The sequence below is a fragment of the Phaenicophaeus curvirostris genome, chromosome 6 (assembly GCF_032191515.1).
Source record: "Phaenicophaeus curvirostris isolate KB17595 chromosome 6, BPBGC_Pcur_1.0, whole genome shotgun sequence".
Taxonomy (NCBI): domain Eukaryota; kingdom Metazoa; phylum Chordata; class Aves; order Cuculiformes; family Cuculidae; genus Phaenicophaeus; species Phaenicophaeus curvirostris.
This window is the reverse complement of record NC_091397.1, coordinates 14,633,296-14,656,533: the sequence shown is the minus strand read 5'-3', so window position 1 is coordinate 14,656,533 and position 23,238 is coordinate 14,633,296. Positions and strand designations below refer to the sequence as shown.

Below are 23,238 nucleotides of genomic sequence, written 5' to 3'. Positions count from 1 at the left end.
GTAGCAGAGATGTTCGGGGAGATAGCCTGTTTTTTTTCCAAGCCCATGCTTACTTTTACACACAGCAAGCAGCCACTCAGCAAGATCAGACACTAGCGTAAAAGGGGACCTCTGCCAAGAGTACATACGTAATGGATGGCATCCACTGGAGCAACCTGGACAGTCTGCACTGGAAGAACGTGTGTTTAAGTAATTGCAGGCATGCTGCAGCCAGCTCCCACACTCTAAAAACTGAGCTATTTCATATGGCTGCTTTGGGAAAAGGTGAATCACATCTTAAAATGATGTATTTCTCTGCACTGCCTCTAAAGGATCCTGTGGTGCCCAGACCAGCCACAGACATGAACCTGGTAGATTAACAGTTAGGCTACATGAACTCTGCTCTACACACCAAACTTAGCTAGGATGAAGGAGGGGAGAATAACCTATCTTAGCATGAGGATATCAATTTCTAACATCAATAAGAAAAAGAGCTGCAATCAGAGCTTTGTGCAGAGTCCCTGTGTACAGCAACAGCATTTAAAGTAAGAAACTGTGCTACAAAGGTATCATAAACTATCCAAGAGAAGCCAACAGTTACACAGACCAAACTGGGTAACTCTCCCAAACTCTTCCAACTGAGTTTTAATTCTCAACATGGAATGTGAAACAAAAATAAGGACTTTGGTAATGGTAGCATGTACATCTAGTGACGTGAAACAATTCTCACACATTCTGACATTAGATCTCATAATGGCAAACACTCGCTATGGCTAAATCTGACAAGTAAGAGCCTTTTCAATGAAAAAATCAAATCAACATCTTTGCCACCAACAGGGTGAATAATGTGAGCTTTTTGTTCCTCCTCATAAGCACCTTGGCACATACTCTCACATCAGTGTATGTGTAAATTCAACATATTCTCTCAACACACACCTGCAGTTTCCACACAGCCCCACTGCGCTCCCTAACCCAAACAGGGCTCACTGTCTGACTCATGTGTTGCGCTAGCTGATTCGCCGTTTCAGTTAGTGTTGGCTTGCAGCTGCAAAAGTACACCTTTAACCTGCAGTGCATTTACCCTCAGCAATGATACTGGGTTTGATTTCTTTCACAATGATTCACATTCTGCATTACGTAAATTCAAAGCACTCACTGGGTGTCTGGCATAATTTCACTAAAAAAAAAAAAAGATACTACACATCACAACATAGTAATAATAATAATAATACCCCCAAAACTTTACTAGTAAAAACACTGACTTTTGGGGAGATAAATGTTAATTTTATGGAAGAACAATAGCAGGAGGAGTTTGGATGTTCTCTAACAAGACTCAGCCCAAGAGACGTAAGATGTCCCAAGTTAAAATCAACACTTTCCTTGGTCTTCACAACCACATTTACTGCCGCAAATGAAAAACTCTTCGCCTAAATCATATACTGGTGGGGAGAGGGAGAAGATATAAAGAACATGAGCTACATCAGTACTTGATTTCAAGCAAATAGCTCAAAGCTTGTTCTATTACAATTACTACAGCACTTCTTGGCAGCAAATGAGTAAGGGCAGCTTCTTGTGCATCTGAGGTGGCTTCCACACAATGAGAAGCAGCGTGTGTTTCTAGAGACTGTACTGGAGGGCAGCTGACAATACACAAGGCTACACAAATGCAAATCTTAAGAACCTGCTCCTCGAGATCCTAAATCTAAAATATAAAATTAATAAACGTGCTAAAGCAACCACTGCATTGATTTTTGAGTGTGTGGAGTTACGACACTTAGATTTCCCGTCCCAAATCCAGGGCCAGTTGCCTCCATTCCCCATCCCACTTGCTTAAGAGGCATGTATTGCTACGGCAGCAAGTGTCGCACATTTGTGAGAGCCGAGACATCAATGTTTGTGAATGGTAAGAAAGATTCATTTCTTGTGTGAAAGCTGATTACCACTGTTTTTTCTTTTGCCCTTGCAAACAAAGAGCTATCTGAATCACTGGTTCCAGTTACCAGTGAAAGGGCTTCTCTCAAACAGGAAGAATTTTAACATGTGTAGGCACAAACCTGCAGAGGCAGAGATGATGCAGAAAGCATATGCATTGCTCATGAGCATGAACAGCAATTCAGCAGAACTGCAGAAAACAAAATTTTGAAGAACTAATGGTTTATATCATTGTGGATTCCTTTCTCTATAAAGGAGGAAGTCATCTTGCAGATCCTTACATTCAGCAGCAGCTGAAGAGCAGCCCTCTCACAGGGACCGTGACACACTGATCAGCAGGAAGGCTGAAATCTCAGTCCTCACTCACAAGAGGAAGCAGGCTACCTGCAGCAGCTGATGTCAGTACCACCAAACACCCCAAAACCAAACTGCACGTTCAACCCAACCATTTACAGTGCAGCAGTCAGACTCCTGACTAACTAAGCGTTTCCATGCACCACTAGTCCTCCACCCTAAAGAGAAATGCCACTCATGGAGGCTCTCCATCACGGGAAAGCATCCATACACATTTCAGTGGGCCACTCCAAACACATTCTAGAAACTTTGGGGATTTTTAAGAACAAAACCCAAACTGTTCCTGGATAAGACAGCAACAAAGCTCTACTTCAGCAGGGCCTTTGCATATATGTGTAAGTGTGAGAATGACAACTGATAAAAAAAAAAAATTAATAATGAAAGCCTTGAACAAGAATCAAGCAGTCACTTAAGTAATTCCTCAAAACATCAGTAACCTGACCCTCAGGACCACTTACTTTACTCCTTAATTATGGACTCTGTTCCCGTAACTGAAATCCAATGAAATTCTATCCTGTGATTATCCAGAGCCCAAATAAAGATAGTGAGGCTGTGTCTGAAGAGAAGTCATTGCAAGACCAAATGTAGTCTCCTATTGCATTACCCCTTCCCTTTTCAGTGTCCCATATTGACCATACTTTGTTTAAACTATCCAGAAGAGAAAGGATGAATCCACCACAGAGCTTGCAAGTATCTACAGGCACGGAAGAATTTTATTCACAGGGACCTCCAGTGCCACCAGAAAAGTTCAAACAGCATGCTATCCTGAAAAGCAACGACCCACCACACTGGCTTCAACACAAGACCCAACGTAAGGTTGAAAACAGAGTGGGATTACACTACACATACACAGTAGCACGGAAAAAAACCCAAAATCACTCATCAGGGCATTTACCTATAAATGTGTTTGCTTCAACTTCAGCAGAGGTCGTTCAAACCACAGCAGAACCATCTTCAAGGAACCTCTCTGACAGGTGATCAGGAAGGGCTCTCACTCACTCAGGCACGTCACCCCACATGGACTCCACGAAAAGGAATGACACAGTCAGGCTAAAAAAGCATAAGGTTACCTCTGGCCTTGGATGCCACAATCACCCATGTAGTGTCTCCCTCCACAGGTGTCACTGCAGAGTGACACAAGCAAGTAACATCAGTGACATTCACCACCTTCAAAGAGCAGGTTTACAGACAGTCCTTGTAATGGCTTAGTACAAATAGATCCTTCTGCCTCTCCTGTCGCCCCCATTACCCGCTGCTTCTGCACACCAGTAATCCTCAGGGATCCAGCCACATCCAAAGCATCAGCCGTGTTCGTAACTGGGAACTGCACAGCATCACCTTTGGGTTAAAGGCCACCTCTGCTCATGGTGGGGAGTTGCACTGCACAGATTTCACAACATGACATATATCCAACTGCAGGGCTGTTACCTGAAGAGACTGCAAGTCATATAATGCTAAAAGTATACTGTTAAAAGATTAGCTGCACAATTTAACAAGTAGCTGTACTGGCAGATCCCTCTGCCTGGACACAATTCTGCTGATTTCAGGGTGTTTCTACAGTTTCTACCCAAGTGTGACCCTGACCGCACAACACACCACAACAGAGCATATATGCTCATACCAAGATTCAAAAGTGGTTTTATATTTAGTAAGTGTGGCATTCTCACTAAGTACAGCAGAAGCTCAGTGTACTTTTTCAGGTGCTTTACCTTTCAGGTTCAATATGTAAATACCAAATCCCAGATACACAGCAGACTATTTTCTCCATTCATACAGCACAAATTATAAGACATTCACAAAGTTTTTACACTCTGCAGGCGAGATATGGGGGAAAAATGCAAACAGGATTTTTAAAACAGAAAAGCAGATAAGGTATTTCAATAGCCAATAGTCCTGGGACAACTCCTATTTATTTTTTTTTTGTACACAGCCAGCTGACTGTTAACAACCAAGCCAATACTCAGTGCAAGTAATAAAAATGAGGTGCTGTAAAAAGATAGATTGAACAGTTTGCCCTGAACTGATAAAGCAGCAAGCAAATAACACTATTATACAGAAGCACGCTTGGCTTATAAAAGCAGACAGTCTCCTCTTGTTAGCTACAATCAATTCCAGGAAAAAAAAAAAAGAAGAGGGAGAAAAATGAGAACATTTCCCCTTCTATCTAGAAATATAAAATCAAAAAAAAGGACTGTCCTTCAGTGTTTCTGATCCTCAGGATATGCTGCTTTCTCTTATGAAAAAAGTTCAGTTGACTTAGTTCATAGTCATGTTTGAGCAGCCTGTAAAGCAGTGAACATACCTGATTTCATAGGCTTTGTACTTCAGTGAAAAGCACATAGTTGTAACATACAGTCAACTATCTACTGACTTTTTTAACTGAATTATTCCCCCTCCTTCACATTGCTCATTTTGGTGGAGTTTTTTCCTAATATTGATATTTATATCCAGCTTGCTTAGCAATAAGCTCATCCAATGCATCTTCTGTCTGTTACTGCTGAAATGCTGACTGTATATCCTCTTAACATTAGTAAAAACATTTACATGAAAAAGTTTCATTAGCTGCTAAAAAACACACACAGGAGTTTAAAGGTATTTAACGGTGTACAAATTCAATATAAATGCATACTGGGATATAACAGACACAAATTTCTGTTTTAAATTGTTATCAGAACAAACTTCATTTGAAAACACATCCCACTTAAAAACTACAGGGTAAACAGAAAAGAATATCTGAACTGGCAGAGTCTTACCAACACATATTCATTCATCACCATGGACTGCAGTTCAATTGCTTGCAATAAAACTCAACTTTTTGTTAAAACTCCTGACTCAGTAGCATTTGCAGGACTCCCGTGACAGCATTGCTGGTAGCTGAAAAGTCTGTCGATCTGCATCCTCCTCACACAGCAAGTTCAGGCATATGAGAACAGTGTGGCACATAAGAGTATGACAGAGTCTGGACAGAAAGCATGTTGATGTAATCATTCCTGCACAGCAGTCACCTCTTTTGTTTTATTATCACACGTCTTAAGGAACAGCTCAAGTAATCAGGATGCAAGATTAATAAGGCAGTACAGAATTCCTTGATTAGTGTTGTGGTATAGGGAATAACCTGAGTTTAAGACAGCAAAAAAGTTGCCCAAAGACAGCCTAAAAAAAAACATTATATATATAAATAAAAATATTTGACTGGGGAGAGTAAGAGAAGTTGGTGAGAAGCTTGTACACCATTTATAAGCACTTGCAGACCATCTTCTCCTTTCCTCCACAGCAGGACACAGTAGATGAAGCAACGACCACAACTGAGACACTACTTCCTCAGTGATGTCATGGAAAGAAATAATAGTGTAACTCTGTAAGGCATGAGGACCAGGAGACCTTCTAAACCAGAGCCTCTGATGTGCACACAGTGCATACAAGGGAAAGCAACATCAAGCAACCATCTACTGCATAAACCAGAAACAGCTCCAAAAAAACAGTAGAGGCTAGAAGCCAGCAGAACACAATTAATTTTGATGAAAAAGCCAGGAACAAGCAATGCCACTGAACAGGTCAGAAACAGCTTTTTTCCGAAGGCAGCAAAGGAAACAAAGCATCACCACTGTTAACTTCAGTATGATTAAATCTAAATACAAGCAGTTTTATTTTTCTCAGGGGCTCTCTAATGAAGATGTCTAAAATAAGAGCGTTATGCCACAGAGACACAAAATAATGCATGTAAATCATTAGAGATATTTGTTACTAGGTTTCGTCAAAATCTCTCAGGCTATCCAGTTTCAAGAAACTATTTTGCATTGTATGTCCTCATGCCTAATAACGGCCTGTTTGTCAAAGGCGTAGAGTCACTTGAAAATACAAAGTCGAGCAACAAAAAATGAACAATGGTTATAATGTCATCTAAAATTATTTAGTAAACGCTTCCATTTGCATAGTGCACCAGCTGCATTTTTTGCAAAATGCTGTATATAACACAACAACGATGACAGCTGCCAACAGAACCCAAAGGCTTCAACAAAAGCAGTAATGATAAACCGCAGTTGTCCTACCGCATGTTTTTTTAAAACAGAAAACAATAAATCACCACATACTGAACTCTAACTAGTCATTTTAAAAAGCTGGGTTAGGGTGGAATTATAATTTGCAATATCCCATTTTTCAGGGCTTAGTATTATTATTTAATATGTACCATAGCAAGCATTCAGTTCACTCTCTCCAGCCCTTCTGCAGCTCTGCAGGTTTCCTTATCCCCAATATAGACATCCTGAATATGACATTATAATCATGAAAGCTTACCTCTACAAAGGGAAACATGCTTTCTTCAGCACTGCATGCAGAAAGGATTAAAAAGTTTTGGTAGACTGAGTTCCTTTTACATCAGCATCAGTAGCACAGTAGTCTACAACCAAAGTTGAGACCGAGGCAATTAACCCCATCAATCTAAAATGAACATGTACACATGCAGAGAATTCTTTCTTACCAGCATCAGCTGAAAACTATTGAAGCACTTACTGACTATCTCAGATTTTTTTGCCCACGACCACTTTTCTTACAACACTTCTGTATTGGAAGAAAATTACAGCACTTTAATGAGAAAGAATAAAATAAAATAAAAAAAAAATAAAAAACCCACAACCAAACACACTAGATTTAAATTCCACCAGCATGGACCAATTTTCTTACTTCTCTAAATTTCTCATACTTCAGCTAAACATATCGCTGATAGGTCTCCTTCTGTCTTAGTGTGTCACTTAGCTTTAAATAAAAATTTTTAAAAGTCATTATTCATAAATTGCTTTAGATAGTTACATAAGAGTAAATCATAAGATTTTGTTTAGCTTTCATTCTAAACTATAAACATTTAAACAAGTATGCAATATTGGAAGCAACATCCTTACTGCAAGTACAGATTACATTATAAAAATTTCAACCACAGTATGAGTAAATTGAAATAAATTAAATAAGAAACAGAAATTATTAAGCAATTCAACATGATAAAGCACACACTTTTTCCAGAAGGAAGAGACTTTCTTTTCAACGGCCTATTACCACAAGATATCCCCTTTTCAGCTGGCTGAAGCATGGCATCTTTTCACACAGAGGCAGAGCTACAGGAAAGCAAAAGCAATATTTTACCCCATCCTTACTAGAGGGCAAAGACAGGCTTGCAGCCAAGGAGTCAGCACACTGGCATTTTATTTCCAGCTTGATGCCGAACTGCTAGTGTGGTCCTGGACCAGCCAGCATCCCATTGTGCCTCCCTTCTCCATGCGGTTAAGTATGTACTTGTCAAACTCGCCCGATGGTATTTGTGTGCAGATTTGGTTTTTGAAGGGAGAAGGTGGTGAAGCACAGAAGAAAACTACCAAATTAAGAGGCGAAGGCACTGGAGAGCCATCTCCATGCTCCTGGTATGGGTATTGCTGTCATAACTGGCAGGTGTATCACAGCTTTGCTGTACCACAGATGACTGGTACAGCTAAGTAGTTTTCTCTTTCCTAACGCAACACAAAGATGCAGAGAAAAAAAATGCAGAAGGACTTTATGTAAGTACCCGCTTGCTCCAATTAACACCATGCTGTTGCGAAATGCAGTTAATGAGGTCCCCGCTGAAAATGAGCCATGTGAATACACAACACTGCTCTCAGGTGAGCTCTCCCATTCTTCATTTGGAATAAACCTACAGGGCTTCCCAGTTAATGGAGGGCTGTGTTGGGAGAACAGTAATTCAAAAAGAGCCCGTGCCTACTCTGTGCCCCTATTTCATATCTGAAAAAGCAGGACATTGACAGATATATTTCCCTTCTCAAATCACAGCCCCAGTGAAGCAAAACTAACTAGATATTTCCTGTATCTTCACCACAGATTTAAGTCAATGCTTCCAAAAGGAACTGAAAGACACCGCAACTGTTTTCTTAAATCCTAACCACAGCATTTATAGTCTCCTTTATTCACTTCTACATACACCTCTTCACATTTCTCAGGTTTCTGTGCACTTGTAAATTTGCTGAAAAGGAATAAGGGATAGTTGTCACAAACAAGTACCCTTCATTATTTTTTTATAATATATTACTGAAGTCACATTAAGGACACAATGATTTCCAAATTATAGCCAAGTTAGCAACTCTTTTTAACTGTCTACAGACACAAAACATATGGTCTTTACTAATTATTTGTACAATCTGTAAGCACAATCTTACCTCCATGTTAAAAATAAAGGCACTTTGAAGTAGTTCATTCTATAATGAAAGCAAGCTATAATACCCATTAATCTGCTAGAGATGAATACGCCAGGGCAGCCTAACCATGCTCCAAATCAGAGCCTCTGCTCACCCTGCAGTAACAGAGCTAGTGCCTATACAGCACACGGCATGGACAGCTCATCAGAGGAAAGTCTGGATACAGCTCTGGAGATTCAAGTCCACAGCAACGACCAGAGTAGTGGTGTAAGTAAAGATACAAAGAGGAAAAGTCTACATGCTTTTAAACATTTGAATTTAAAGGGGATTTTTATTAGCTGAGTAACTCCACTTACATTTACAGTCATATTTATTTCAAAATTACTCTGATATTTTGTTTTTCCATTCTTCAACTAACAACATTCCCAAACCAGCAGAGCCAATCGAAGCTAAAAGCCTTGTGCTGTTGCTGGCATATCACCAACAGATGCTAGGAGCCCTTAATTGCAAGGCTGCAATCTGCTCTCTGAAGGAGGCTGGTAGCAGGTGTGCAGAACAAACTATTTATAAAGATGCAGGAGCTGGGGTGAGGGGAGGACTCCACAACTTCACTTTTACACATCATGTTGGATAGGTAGACCTTCTTACTCAGAGATCTACAAAGTTACAATACATAAATCTCAGCATCTTTGAGCTCCTTATTTGATTTTTACAGCTCCTCACACAATACAAAGCAGGTGGGTGAGCAGCACCAGGCTGACTCCCGTTTGGTGTTGATGCTGAGAAAAGCACAATTTGCAATTGCAAAGAACAGACCCTCGTATTTATTGCATCTAGGCACACTTTACAAACCTGAAGCCATGTGGTCTTCACCGAAGGCCAGCTCTGAGTAGTGCATCCCATGAAAGGCAGGCTGCAAAGGGCTCTCTATTATAAACTGGTTTCAGACCACTGCTCCCTATAGCTGCTTGTAGCTTACAGTGCAGAATAACACAAAACAAAGTGAACTGTTACAGTCCTTACTTGAGTTCAGAAAGGAACAACATGCCTTTCTGTAAAAGGAACAGGAAAACTGTGGACGAAAAACACCATCCTTCTAAAACAGTATTTAATTACAGAAAACGTTTGCTTTTGGGTTTTTTTCATAGGATGGTTTAGGTTGGAGGGGATCTTAAAGATGATCCAGTTCCAACACCCCTGCCACGGGCAGGGACACCTCCCACTGGAACAGGTTGCTCAAAGCCACATCCAACTTGGCCTTGAACATCTCCAGGGATGGGGCATCCACAGCCTGCCTGGGCAACCTGTGCCTCACCACCCTCACAGTAAAAACTTTCTTCCTAATATATAATCTAAATCTCCCTTCTTTCAGCTTAAAACCATTACCCTTTGGCCTATCAGTACATGCTCCTGTACAAAGTCCCTTCCCATCCTTCCTCCTGTAGGCCCCTTTGTGGAGTCCTCTGGACAGGTCCATGCCCTTCTTATGCTGAGGACTCCAGACTGAATGTAATACTCCAGATGAGGTCTCGTGAGGGCAGAGTCAAGGATCCTTCCGGATGGAAACCCTTTCCCCCAGCATGTCGACTGCACCACACAGCTTAGTACTGTCATCAGACTTGCTTATTTCAGCATCACACAGAACTTTAATCTCCAGAAGAGGTCAAGAAAAAATGTGTACTCATTGTGTCTTAAAATGGATCTCTGTTCACAATGCCTTTGGCATCCACCAGTCTTTGGAAGCAGGCAACAGAAGGCAACAAAACATTGGCACACTGAATGAGAAGCAATTTGTGAAGGCAGCTAGAGCTAGAGCAGTCTTCACACACTGGCTAATCATACATAATACAGTCTAATAAAGGGAAACACAGACCACCCATAACACAGGACCTACATTTCAAAAAATTATAATAGCTATTATGATTTACAGATTCAAAGTAGTTTAGTAACTTTCACACGAAACAAAGAAGAAAAAAAAATCCCCTTTTTTATTTTGTTCCACTCTGAGACCAAGCAAGTACTGAATTATGAAATGGAAGTAATTTAGAACAAAACAGACCATTTCCTAAAAATTGGCTCAAGTACAGTAGATGACTATGGTAAATACTGAACTACATTAAAAAAAAAATTAAAGAAAAAAAAAAAGCCAGAAGCACGAACAATTACACAGCCACCTTGAGAACATTTTTAGAAAGGCAATTCTCACGTGGGTCTGCCCAATCACCCAGCACCATTCGCAAGAAGACAGCAAACCACTGCCCAAACCTTTCCTTCATCGTGTTGCTCAGCACTTCTCCCAGCAACCAGTGGCCATCAGGAAAATAATACCACAAAAAGCAGAGTTAGTCTCAGACTGAAATACATGATCCTCAAGAAATATTTCAGAAGTAGATTTATGATGCAGTTGCCTTCAGCAGCTTGTTTAGACATCTCCAAATCCTGAAAGGTAAACAGCAGTACATCCAAACTAATTATTTCATATTCAAATATCAAAAGAATACTTAACTAGGCACAAATTAGCTTTTCGTTCAAGCTCGCTCCCATTCCCCAGCTAGGGAATTCTACCAGCAAAGGAAACTTCTGAACTCCATAGAGACAGCGTGAGAACTAGGAAACTTTTCAGCTAAATATTTTATAATCCTCAAAATATACAACACTGGATACTCATTATCTGTGGCTTTCAATTTAGCAGGGGGGGCTTCATGCTAACAATAGCTATTTTGTGGCAACACCACAGCAATAAAAGGATCAGGATTTTACTTCAAACAACTACAATAATAAAGGAGAGATTTATAAGACACTGATTACACCAACATTTCACGCATATTAACATCTGTTTTGGTTTACCAAAGCATTATAGTCTAGAGTGGTTGCTGGGCACAGGGTGACACTATTCCATTGCCTAATAGAACCACAAGTTAAATACTCTGCTTTACATATAGAGCATAACATTTTCTATTTAGACAAGATTAGTTAGGTCTAGAAAATGTAGAAGATTTTCCTCTTTAAACAAATGGCAGCACTAACCATACATTTTGCATACACACAGTTATAGACATTTAAAACCATATTCAGTGGCTGTTCTACAACACAGAGCCTACGCTAACAGAAAACTCCAAATTTAAAAGCTCTTATTTCACCCAGCCCACTTTTGCTTGCAATTTCTTTGTTCAGACTTCAAATTTTCCATAACTATTACAGACAACATTTACATGAGCCATTTCTCACATGAGGAAAAAGTCAGAAAAGTAATAGAGGCTGCCATTTAGGAAACTCAGCAAGGGAAGAAAATATCAAACTATATTCTCAAATTAGTATTCTTAGTGCCACAACTGAGGACAACGGCAGAGGCTCTCATACCAAGGCCTTTCCTTTCTCCTGTCCCCAATGGTTTCAGACTCACAGTGCGGAAACAGAAGCAGCATCTTCATCAGCAATAAACAATTAACTCTGACACATCCTCACCTTGATCCAAACCTGAGCTACCATCTGAGCACCAAGCCCCTCACACGTACCCTGCAGGAGCCCAGCAGCCCACCCAGGAAACTATGTCCATGGCTGGGCCAGGCTCCCCTCATCTCCTCAAGAAAGCAGCAGCATTCCTCCTCTTACCCAGCATTCATCTGTCTGTAACAAAAGGCAGAAACACCTAGCAGAACAAGTGAGATATATGGAGACCACTACTCTCCAACTGGCTAAATTATTGCAACTGCACAATACATTTTAAAAGCCTCACACTTCAGGCTAGCAGTCTTCCAGCAGCCTGGTAACTTCCAAAATTTGGTGCCACATTCAAGGAGGTTAAAATAATTTCCCTCTTCATCTTCACAGGCTGCACCGGGTGCCGAAGCCAGAGGCTCATTCACCAGGAATGGTTGAGCATCACAGACCAGCCACCACAGCCCAGCTGCCTAAATCCTTCTTCTTTTGGTACTCCGTAGCTGGCCGCTTTCCCAGCACTCACAGCTGCAGGCAAGCAGCCTTCACAGGAAGGCACAGGGGGGAAAAACTGACAGCACAAACAAATGCACACTTAAAAAAATGCAAATAACCTTTGGTACAACAGGTTCTTGGAGAGACCAAATTAAATCAAGCCTTGTTGTTCCACTTAGCGGTTTATTAAAGAAGCTAAAGGTTCTGAAGCTTCCAATAGATTTTTTTAAAACTATTTAAGTTGTTACGGCAACAAAACTTTCAGGCAACTTAGTCTCAGAGACACTCCTGTGATCCCTAGAAGTAATTTTTGTTATTTCATGAAATTCTGCACCTGCTCCTTCTTTTTCTGAAGGGCTCCAAGAACATGGAATAAAGTCATTCTTCTCATTATATGCACAAAGAGGTGTATTCTCTGCAGGTTTCTCACAAGTAGGATATTACTTCTGACATCTAACAGAGAAGAAAAAAAAACATTATGTGGCCTTTGCCTAAGGGGAAGATAGAGTAACTCAACAACTTTGAAAGCACATGCAAAAAAGGTGGAGTAAGGTGAAACTACTGTTCCATTTAGTAAGTGTGGCTACATTTCTTCAGACAAATGAAAACACCTGAGTGGGTGCACACACAAACATACAGGCACTCCCAAAAGTCCTATCTCTATTTAAAACATTTTATACCCACGTAACTTTTTTTTTTCTCCTACAACACGAACACCAGAAACATTTTAAATTGCCATTCCGAGTCTGTAAAGACACGCATACCCAGAACAAAAACCCTATAAACATGGCCACTTAAAAAGGAAACTGCTAACAGCACCACTGAAAAAGGAAACTGCTAACAGCATACCAGCTCACTCCTCCTGCAAAGGATTAAAAAAATCTCGCTGCATCAGCAGCGGGCTGAGTGTGAGAGATTGTGGAAAGTATGTCCAAAAATGTGACATCACTTTTCCAAAATAATGCCTCTCTCCCTAGCAAATCAGAGAATCACTACTTTCACTAAGCTTAGTGCCCAAAAAGGGAAGCTTCCTGCAATAAATTCCACAGGTTTCTTTCTAAATAGAAAGCCTTTTGGGTGACATCTGTTGTGCCACTGAGGTCAATTTTTCATCCTCTTCCTAAATTCACCACTTAATTTCAGGGTACCAAGTTAACCAGTTTCTCCCCATCTTCAGCTCTTTATATTTGTCAGCACTTAATTTACTCCATTACTGTCTTGATTCCGTGCTAACTTCTGTTTCCCTCTCATGTGAAAGAGAAGGCAGCAGAGTTATATCCATTCAGCATTACCCCCAAGTGTTTCCTTCCACCAGTCTCCAAGGACATTCCATCCTCTTTTCCTCTGCTACAGATCACCCTTCTCCCCACTGTCACTTGACTTCTGCCAGCCCTTTCTCTGTTACCAAAAGGTCCTGACAAGCTGGAGACACAACGATCCAGGAGGCCAAATGAGCCAAATGCTCCAGCACCAGCATTCCAACCCCAGTGCACAGCACCTCACAGGAACACAGCAACATCTCAGGGCCCAGCTCCATCGGATGCTCACATCTGCTCCTGGACAATGAGAGTTGCACCCCATCACACAGAAACACACATGGCCTTTATTACTCTTCCCCTTCACTGCAGATCCCAGCCCTGAGATGTAGCACATGGGATCAAGCCCAAGAGTTTTTTAGTAGGGATACATTTCTCTTTTATTTCAGAACTAAATAGGTTATTGCAATTGTATTGCTTTACAATAAGAAACTTAAGTAGACAGTTACTCTCACATACCTGCTACCTGATTAAAAAAGAACTACAGCAAATACTGCAACAAAATAATTATTAAAATTATTTCTGATTTAACACATACCTGGAAGCAGTTTGAGAAAATAATTAAGGCTACCAGTAGGGAAAAAAAAATCTGACACTGCTTAATTTTACTTCTTATACTACATCATGTGATTACCTCAAAAACAAAATGGCCCAGTTCACAGTCATCTTTAATTTTTTTTCCTGAATTTAGAGTTTGTATCATTTCTCTTTCACTACTAATACTAGTCCTTTTGACAAGTACTATGTATATCTGTGCTGTTGCATTCTTTTTTTTCTTTCTCATTTTTTTGAAGAGCATCACCAGATTACATAACTTAGCTCAAAGGCAGTTTAGTTTTCTGCTGTTTTTTATGTGTCTTCCAGTACCAGACTTGCTGAGCATTACAGTAAAGTGACCTCAAAGAAATGAGGAAACTATATAACCTATATTAAAAAGGAGAAAAAAAACAAAGTACAGATGCCCTAAAGTATCTTGCAGAATTTTAATACCTTTTGCTCCACTTTTTATTTTCTTACTGCTCACAAAATATTTCTGAGTGAGAACATCTGTGCTATACTCTGGATTGACGTTAGAAGAATTCCACTTTATTTTCAATATACATAAGCATTGGTTCAGCATTGTTGCATGTTTTATCCATTCAATTTATGCTTGGATGAAAAGGTTTGTTTTCCTTTGAAGAATCAGGAAATTGTTTTAAAGCTACATGAACCGTATTCTCTACAACTAACATCACTAGCAATTCTCCTCCATTTACTCCACCTTATTTTACCAGATTAAATGTGCCATGACCAAAAGATGTCATAGTCTGGTACAAGTGAGAAAGTGTTACTTCCAGGGGTGTTTTTATAACAGAACTAAAACATCTGTGACCATTATAACCCAAGTTAAAATGTAAAAAGCTATGAGAATCAGATGGGTTTCTCACTGGAGGAAGGCTATTGCCCAGAAGAAGAAGGGATGGCGGCTCCCTAAACCCTAAAGTGCCTCCAGGACCTGTTCTCCTGACACACTGTCCACTTTCACAGGCTACTCCACAGCCATCCCAGGAACTGCTCACAGCAGCTGAGCACTACGCTTGCTCCAAGGGAAATCACTCTCAAGCCACTCTTGCAAAAATGCAAACTTCACTTTGATCACCATTAAGTAACACTAAAATATCAAGAAACCACATAACACCAACTGAAAGCAATGATGTATCCCAGCCAGCTAAAGATAGGTACTGCTCACATCACTCAACCACAGCAGTACCACATATACCCTTTACTGAAAACACCATCAAAGTTGAAGGACTTGCACGCTGCCCACTTTTTATGCCCCTCTTACTAAGTATTACAGAACTCGGTCTTTCTCCATATTAGCCCTAGATAATTCAAAAACCATTTACCCTGCTTTCTTAGACAACAGAGGTATAGCCCTAAGCACGGCTCTAGGGCCTCCCAAAGACTATCCTCCTTTGCACCACAGATGGTTGAACACAGGTGAAACCTGGTGGACAGGGGCTGCAAAAAAGCCCTCCCCAGGGCAACTGACAAGCCACGTGTCCCCTCAGGCACAGTACAGTTAAACAGCAAAGTCCTCTTGCAAGGGACCTCAGTGGCCACTGCCATACTCAATCTGAAAGTTTGTTCCTACCTTCACTCTGCAACTTTTTGTGCAATGCAAGTCACTTGTACTGACAGATGAGGACAACACCGGGAAAACAATCAGCTGAAAATACAGAAGGAGTTGGAGAGAAGTGGTTAAAAGGAAGTTTTCTACAATGAATGGAGAGAATTAAGTCACCATGTGCAAGACCTAGCCTTGTATTTCCACCATCAACTTTCAAACCTGCAGGATCATACAAGAGCTTTCTAAACTCAAAGCAATTGTGACCCATTTCAATACTTTTCTTCCTTCAACTAGTAGATCTCCACTGCTATTCCTGGCTTTTGCCGAAGTGCAGCAGAATGATACTGCCAGTCAGTTGGCTGCTGTCAGAAGCTCAGTATCAGCAAAGAGGTCAAGGGCCAGCTTGAGAAAAGTACCAGCAACCCTACAGAAACTAGGTTCTCCCATCTAATTTCAGGTAAATCATTGAAATACTGCCCAACCAATACCAAACATGAAGCAGAGACTTCATCTTGGTAATGTCAGCTGGAAGTAAACCAACAGTGAACTGAGCAGCAAGGTTGAGGAATTTTGGGGGTTTATGGTTCCTTAGGGGGCCTTTTTAGGGGTAATGAAAGTTCCGACACATTCTGAAAACAATCTGTAAGACTTCCTTCTACTTCAAAAAGGCTAAAGATTTTTACAGATAACAAAAGGAAATCTAATTCTAAAAAAAAAAAAAGAAAAAAAAACACCCTAAAACTTTTTAACATTAAATTTAGCCCTTGCTGCCCAGGACTGTTTTCATTACAATTCTGAATAGCCTTTGCATGGGCACTGTAGAGGAACCAGCTAAGCCTGTGCTCAAAACCCAGCAGCCAGGCTCAAGCGTGTAACACGCCACGACCAACAAAAAACACAAGTAAAGTCAGCAGATTTTCAAACTGACCCACCTCTGTGTATTCGAATGATGCCCCAGTGACACAATTCACAAGCAACTGAGAACCTGTTTTCTCTGCAGAACATAAGAAGTATCAAAATCACTTTTGTGTTAGCTGGAAGACAACTAGGTACTGATCAGGGAGCTGATTTTTAGACAAATAATCTGAGAAATTCCAGTTAGTTGGCACTAGGGAAAAAATCAAAAGCAGAAGAAAAAGCTTCATGCATCAGCTAAAACTACAGTTTTCCCCTCTCACACTTCCCCACTGATGAACGTCAGACCTACCAAAGTGTTGGAGCTTTAAGCTCTGGGTGGCCTGAGCTTCCTATGCACAAATTAAATGAGAATACGGTCATTTGACACCTGTTACATTTGCTTACACAGTCAGTTTGCCTTGAGTTCTGGTCTCTTATCAGCAACTGCCTTTAAACACTCTCACAGAGCAGATTACAATTTCTTTTTACAAATATTAACACATCACAGTTGTTAAATTAACAATCCAGGCATTGTTCCATGCAACATCACAACACCCCCACTCCTCCAACACTTCCACCTCTCACAGCATTTGGTGAGGGGGAGGGGAAAGACCTCTTTTTAAGATTCATCTTGGAATCTGTTTGGTTCAGCAGGAAAACTGCTAATTTACTCATTTTTAACTAGAAAGTCAGGCTTACATACAAGGTCTAGAAACATCACTACAGGCTTACGACACAGGACATCAGACTGAACTAACATAAAGAGATGAAGGATTCCTGTGGGGACTGAACATGAGGCTGAACGACTACTGTAAACGTACCAATTCCTATTTCATATTCTTGTTTACATCACACAAAGACAACATGATAATGCTAAAACATAAAAAACAAAAATTATCTCTACCCATCACCTATGCATGTTTAGTTATATTCGCAAGAAAAAGAAGATAAAAGGCAAAATGCTTACAACATCCAAAAACTCAAAGCACAGAATAATTACAGTGACAGCTGCAAGCCACCAAAAAAAAAAAGTCAGAAATGTCTCTGACTACAACTAGATCAAACCAAAGCTATGGGATGAGCAATTATTTCTTTTTTTGATAAAAAAAAAACTTGATACATCATTTTTATAATAATTTTCCACATTTTAACACTAAGTTATAGTCAATCATTTGATAACCATGTTTCATCGCAACTGCCTGTCTGTCTTCTCCCTTTTGGGGGCTGCCCACCATCTCCTACTGTTAACATTAAACCATTTAGGTGTGGCTGACTTCCCCTCCTCAAAATCCTTCTTACCTTCTCACCAGTGTTACTTTTATCATTAAATCGACTGCTTGGAAGCCATGAGCAACACAAAACCTGCAAAAACCTTGACAAGCAGGGTTTGGAAACCACACCTACCATTTCTCAAGCCAGTTGCCCCCTGCCCAAACTACTCTTTTATTACTCAGCAACCATGCCAGAGGCCGCATCAGTCCAGCCACACAAACAGAGCATCACTAGCATGTCATCACACAAATAAGGTTTCAATAAGCATGATCAATTTTTGCTGACTCCAATTGCTCTGGACAAGGCAGGCTTCTCAAAAGTCTCTTAACATCCACTTGTTCACTCACCACAAACACAACTTGCAGAAAAATGGATCACACTTCAGACCCCAAGCTTCTTTTACAACAAAAGCAAAGGAAAAGAAAGATTTCCTATACATGCTACACAAACCAAACTTCAACCAAAGCTTGTCATATTAATAACTTATTCTACTGACAGCAGTGTTAATCCATAATGAATCTGAGATTTATGAATCCTAATATATAGGAATGGTTGGACTCGATGATTCGGTGGGTCTCTTCCAACCTGGTTATTCTATGATTCTATGATAATCAAAGACAAATGGATCCAGAACTAACTGCCTGAACTAGATGGCTTACCCATACGCTTTGTAAGTCTTAAAATTTTGCAGAGAGAAGGAACCTTACTATTACCTGGATTATTTTCTGTGAGTATTTTTTTTTTCGTTCTCATCATGTCTATTTAATCTAAATAACATCAAGCCAGAAAAATTCACGCTGAGGTCTAATTTTGAAGTTATTCGCTCCTGGCACTCCACAAGCATGATGCCAGGCTGCCGCACCACAACTGCACAGGTAGGTCACGAGTGCTCACCATGCTCACTTATTGCTAATCACAACCTAGAAACCATGACGAAGCAGGAGGTAATCGGAGAAGGGCTGACAACTCAGTTCTAGGAGGCTTCAAGCAGTTCTCCTGAAGGAGCTGCTGCATGGCAGCAGACACATTTTTGCGGGATGAGAAATGCTGGTTTTCCTGCACGTACGAAAACCATAACCTTAATTCAAATATTTTGAATAATCTCCCAACAGATACATTTTCCTTTCATAACAGGACAGTGGTGAAGTAGGTTTCAGTATCAGCTTGATACCAGCTGCCAGATCGTACCTTCATATGTGCACACATACTTTGATCCTCCTAGTCTAAGAATTACTTTGTCCTGTCTTGTCTCTTTCGGAGTTGAATATTTGCTTGTTTGCTACAGTAGCAAAGAAAGAAATGACTTTAATGCTATAAAAAGACAGTGATCTATGAAATTCTGCCATTGAAACCATAAAATTACTATGTTACTCCACGCAGAACACAGCAAACAGCACTATTCATTTACTTACCAGACACTAAGGATCCACCTCCTTCCTACCTAAACATCACCACAGAAAATCTTCAGTTGGACAGCAGTGACTGCACAGAACACTCGGAGGAAGCCCATGGACTCTGCTACCATGTTTTCAACCACAGTATTTCCATGTAATAGAAACAATTTCACTAATTACAGTTACCTCAAGTCCATACCAGCTGCACACAGCATCACCACCAAAAAAATACTAATAAATAAGCACATTGTGTCATTTCAAAACCAGGATCCGGGCAACCAGAAACCAAAGTCTGGCTGCACCTCCACAAACTATCTCTTTAGTAAATACATTGGCATACTCAAAGAAGAGCAAGATTTTTTTTCCATGTTTCCACAGGTGGGCCACTTCTTTCCTGAACAAACCCACACCACTTCCAATCACATAACCTTTCCCAGTGATTCAGGTATGTTTCCCCTGTGCCCACTGCTGCAATCGCTTGCAGCCTCAACATTATGCTGCAGAAGGTAATTACCATCCCTTAAAACAATTTAACAGTCAGAGACCAGGACTCAGTCCAGTGCCACATGAGTTATATGTGCCACAGTTACAGAACACAATGCATCAAAATAACTAATTTTATTAATGTTGTAACACCGATGAACAAACTCTGCAAACATTTCTCATCCGAATGGCCCAATGGGGCATTCGATGCTCCCTCAAGGGAAACGCTTTACTGTCTACTGGTTTACCTTAACCAGAAAAGCGTTTTCAGCCACTGTCTCCTACCCCCAGGTAGATTGCCATGTACCGTATATAAGTAACAGCTGGTACGAAGCCACTGCCATATCCTAGCGAATCGTTCTACTCTTTTTTTACAGGCAGAAACGCTGTTGTGACAAGAATGATAAAAATACAGAGAGAACGCGCTCGTCCTCTCCAAAACCACGTTCTTCGGGCATCAAGCGGAGAGGCGATGGGAACGCCGGTTACTTTTCTCCTTCCAGCAACCATATTTCTCCCCGAGAACACGGACACGAAAAATTTTCCGGGACTTGACTCAATCCACCGTTCGCGGGTTCCAGAGAGCCCAGGAGGCAGCGCTCGCCAAGGCAAAACTTCCAGGCTCGGAAACCCAAAGCGCGTCAGGAGGAAGAAGGGGGGGGGGGGGGGCTGGGGGGACGCGGAGCCGAGGGGAAGGCGCTACGCGAGCTCCCGTCCCGACAAACCGGCCGACTACGAAGTTGTTCGGAGCAACGAGGGAGAAATAAATAAATAAATAACCAGAGAAGAGGAAAGCGGCGAAGCCCAGGGAGGCGCTGAGCGGGGCCGCTCCCCGCGCCGAACAAAGGGCCGCGGCCCCCCCGCTCCCTCCGCGCCATGTTGGCGGCGGCCCCTCACCTTGGCGATCGCCTTCTTGTACCGGGTCACCGCCTGCTGGATCAGGCTGAAAACTTTCATGTTCCCGTCCCCGCAGGGCACGACCACCCGCGTCCTCCCGAAGCACACCGTGACTTTCATCCTGCCCGGCCGCGGAGCGAGGGGGCCCCGCGTCCCTCTGGTCCCTCCTCCTCCTCCTCCTCTTCCTCCTCCTCTCCGCCCTCCGCCGCGGCGGGACAGGGGCCGGCGCTGCCTTCCCGGGCCGCTCGCCGCTCACATGCCCGCGGCCACCTGCCCGGCCCCGGCGGAGGCGGCGGCGCTGCTGGCGGCCGCGGGGCGGGGCGGGGCCGGGAACCGGGGGGAGCGGCGCCTCCGTCCGCCCGCGGCCGCGGGGAGGGGCGGGGGGAGGCAGCGGGAGGGCCGAGGGCTGCCGAGCCGGGTCCTGCTCCCAGCCAGCCCCGAACGGGCTCGAAGGGATCGCCCGCCTCTTTTCAGGGCTTGCGGCGCGGACAGTGGAGCGACACAGCTCGCCGGTTGTTCGCTGTGGCCTGACCACGTAGAATCGGAGAATCGCCAGGTTGGAAAAGACCCACAGGATCGTCGAGGCCAACCATTCCGATCAATCACTAAACCGTGTCCCCGAGCACCTCGTCTACCCGTCTTTTAAACACCTCCAGGGATGGGGACTCAACCACTTCCTCCTTGGGCAGCCTGTGCCAGTGCCCAATGACCCCTTCTGTGAAAAACTTTTCCTGATATCTAGTCTGAACCTCCCCTGGCGGAGCTTGAGGCCATTCCCTCTTGTCCCCTGTCCCTTGGGAGAAGAGGCCAGCACCCTCCTCTCTACAACCTCCTTTCAGGTAGTTGTAAAGAGCAATAAGGTCTCCCCTCAGCCTCCTCCAGGCTAAACAACCCCAGCTCTCTCAGCCGCTCCTCGTAAGACCTGCTCTCCAGCCCCCTCACCAGCTTTGTTGCTCTTCTCTGGACTCGCTCCAGAGCCTCAACGTCCTTCTTGTGGTGAGGGGCCCAGAACTGAACACAGGATTCGAGGTGTGGTCTCACCAGTGCCGAGTACAGGGGCAGACTCCTTTTGGATGGAAACGGTGAAACAATTCAAATCAACTGCAGACTGAAGGCACAGTTCGGAGGAAAGGAAGGCTGGAAGGAGGAGGTTTTTTACCTTTTTTGTTTTCCCCTGAGCTTATACACAGTTCTGGAGACATGAAGTTCTGCTAAGCTTGGTAGCACACAACATTAACATCCTTGTATTGCTACCCAGGGCAGCTCAGCCCATCTCCTCTGGTGCTCCCTGCCTCTCTCAGCTGGCAGTCCATTCTTGTTCCCATAGAGATGGCATTAGTAACTTTAAGAACTTCAAACATGGTACAAACAGAAAAGCTATCTGCAGTTTAGAAGGTACACAGTCAAGGAGCAAAGTTAAAGATATTCTTAAAACATCAAAGGTGAAATTATTGTGTAGACAAGTCAAAGGCAAGGTGACAATGGCATTCCTAACCCTGTGCATTCTAGTTAGCAGTTTCCAGTGCAGAAAACAAGAGTCAGATTATATTAGTTTGGCCCCATGAATATCTCATCCAATTTCATGGAAATCCACAGAATTTTTTTCCACTAATTGCAGTTTTGGAAAGCTTTGGGAACTCACAAGATAAGAGATGAAAAGGTCCACCCATTGACCTACAGACAATTCTAAGCTTAGAAGTTAATCTTATTACTGCTACCTGCCTGAGTTATCTGAACTAATAATATAGACAAGGATCTGAATTTTTATATGAGGAACAGTACCACAGTCTTAAAGCAGGAAACAAGCACACCTCCATGATATAATATTTTATCATATCCCCAGTACTCACTTGTGCAGAATACAAAGGCAGCATAGAATCATAGAATAGTTTGAGTTGGAAGGGACCTTAAAGATCATCTAGTTCTAACCCACCTGCCATGGACAGGGACACTTCCCACTAGATCAGGCTGCCCAATGCCAATCCAACCTGGCCTTGAACACCTTGTGGGACAGAGCATCCACAACTTCCCTGGGCAACCCATTCCAGTGCCTCACCAGTCTCACGATGAAGAAAATCTTCCTTATGTCTAGTCTAAATTTGCCTCTCTCCTGTTTATATCCATTGCCCCAAGTCCTATCACTACAAGCCCTTGCAAAAAATCCCTCCCCAGCTTTCTTGTAGCTCTTGTATAAGACCTCCTCATAGCCTTTTCTTCTCCAGGCTGAAGAAGCCGAACTCTCTCAGCCGATCCTTTTATGGGAGGTGCTCCAGCCCTCTGATCGTCTTTGTAGCCCTCCTCTGGACCTGTTCCAACGGTTCCATATCCTTCTTATGTTGAGGATTCCAGAACTGGACATAATACTCCAGGTGGGGTCTCACAAGAGAGGAATAGAGGAGCAGAATCACCTCCCTCATCCTGCTGGCCACGCTTCTTTTGATGCAGCCCAGAATACGGTTGGCCTTTGGGGTTGCAAGCATACATCGCCGGCT

General features: G+C 42.3%; 1 protein-coding gene across 13 annotated transcripts in view; it reads right to left on the bottom strand.

The window, feature by feature from the left end:
- PARD3 (par-3 family cell polarity regulator) overlaps positions 1 to 20,958 on the bottom strand; it is a 450,646-nt gene extending 429,688 nt beyond the window's left edge. For 10 of the 13 annotated variants that reach the window (XM_069859353.1, XM_069859359.1, XM_069859356.1 and 7 more), the window contains exon 1: positions 20,747 to 20,948. In XM_069859353.1, the coding sequence (XP_069715454.1) occupies positions 20,747 to 20,866 (120 nt within the window). In that variant the 5' untranslated portion in view covers positions 20,867 to 20,948. Of the gene's footprint in view, positions 1 to 20,746 lie in introns of all 13 variants that reach the window. The other 3 variants (XM_069859367.1, XM_069859365.1, XM_069859364.1) reach the window with 2 other exon arrangements.
- Between the last annotated feature and the right edge of the window lie 2,280 nt (positions 20,959 to 23,238).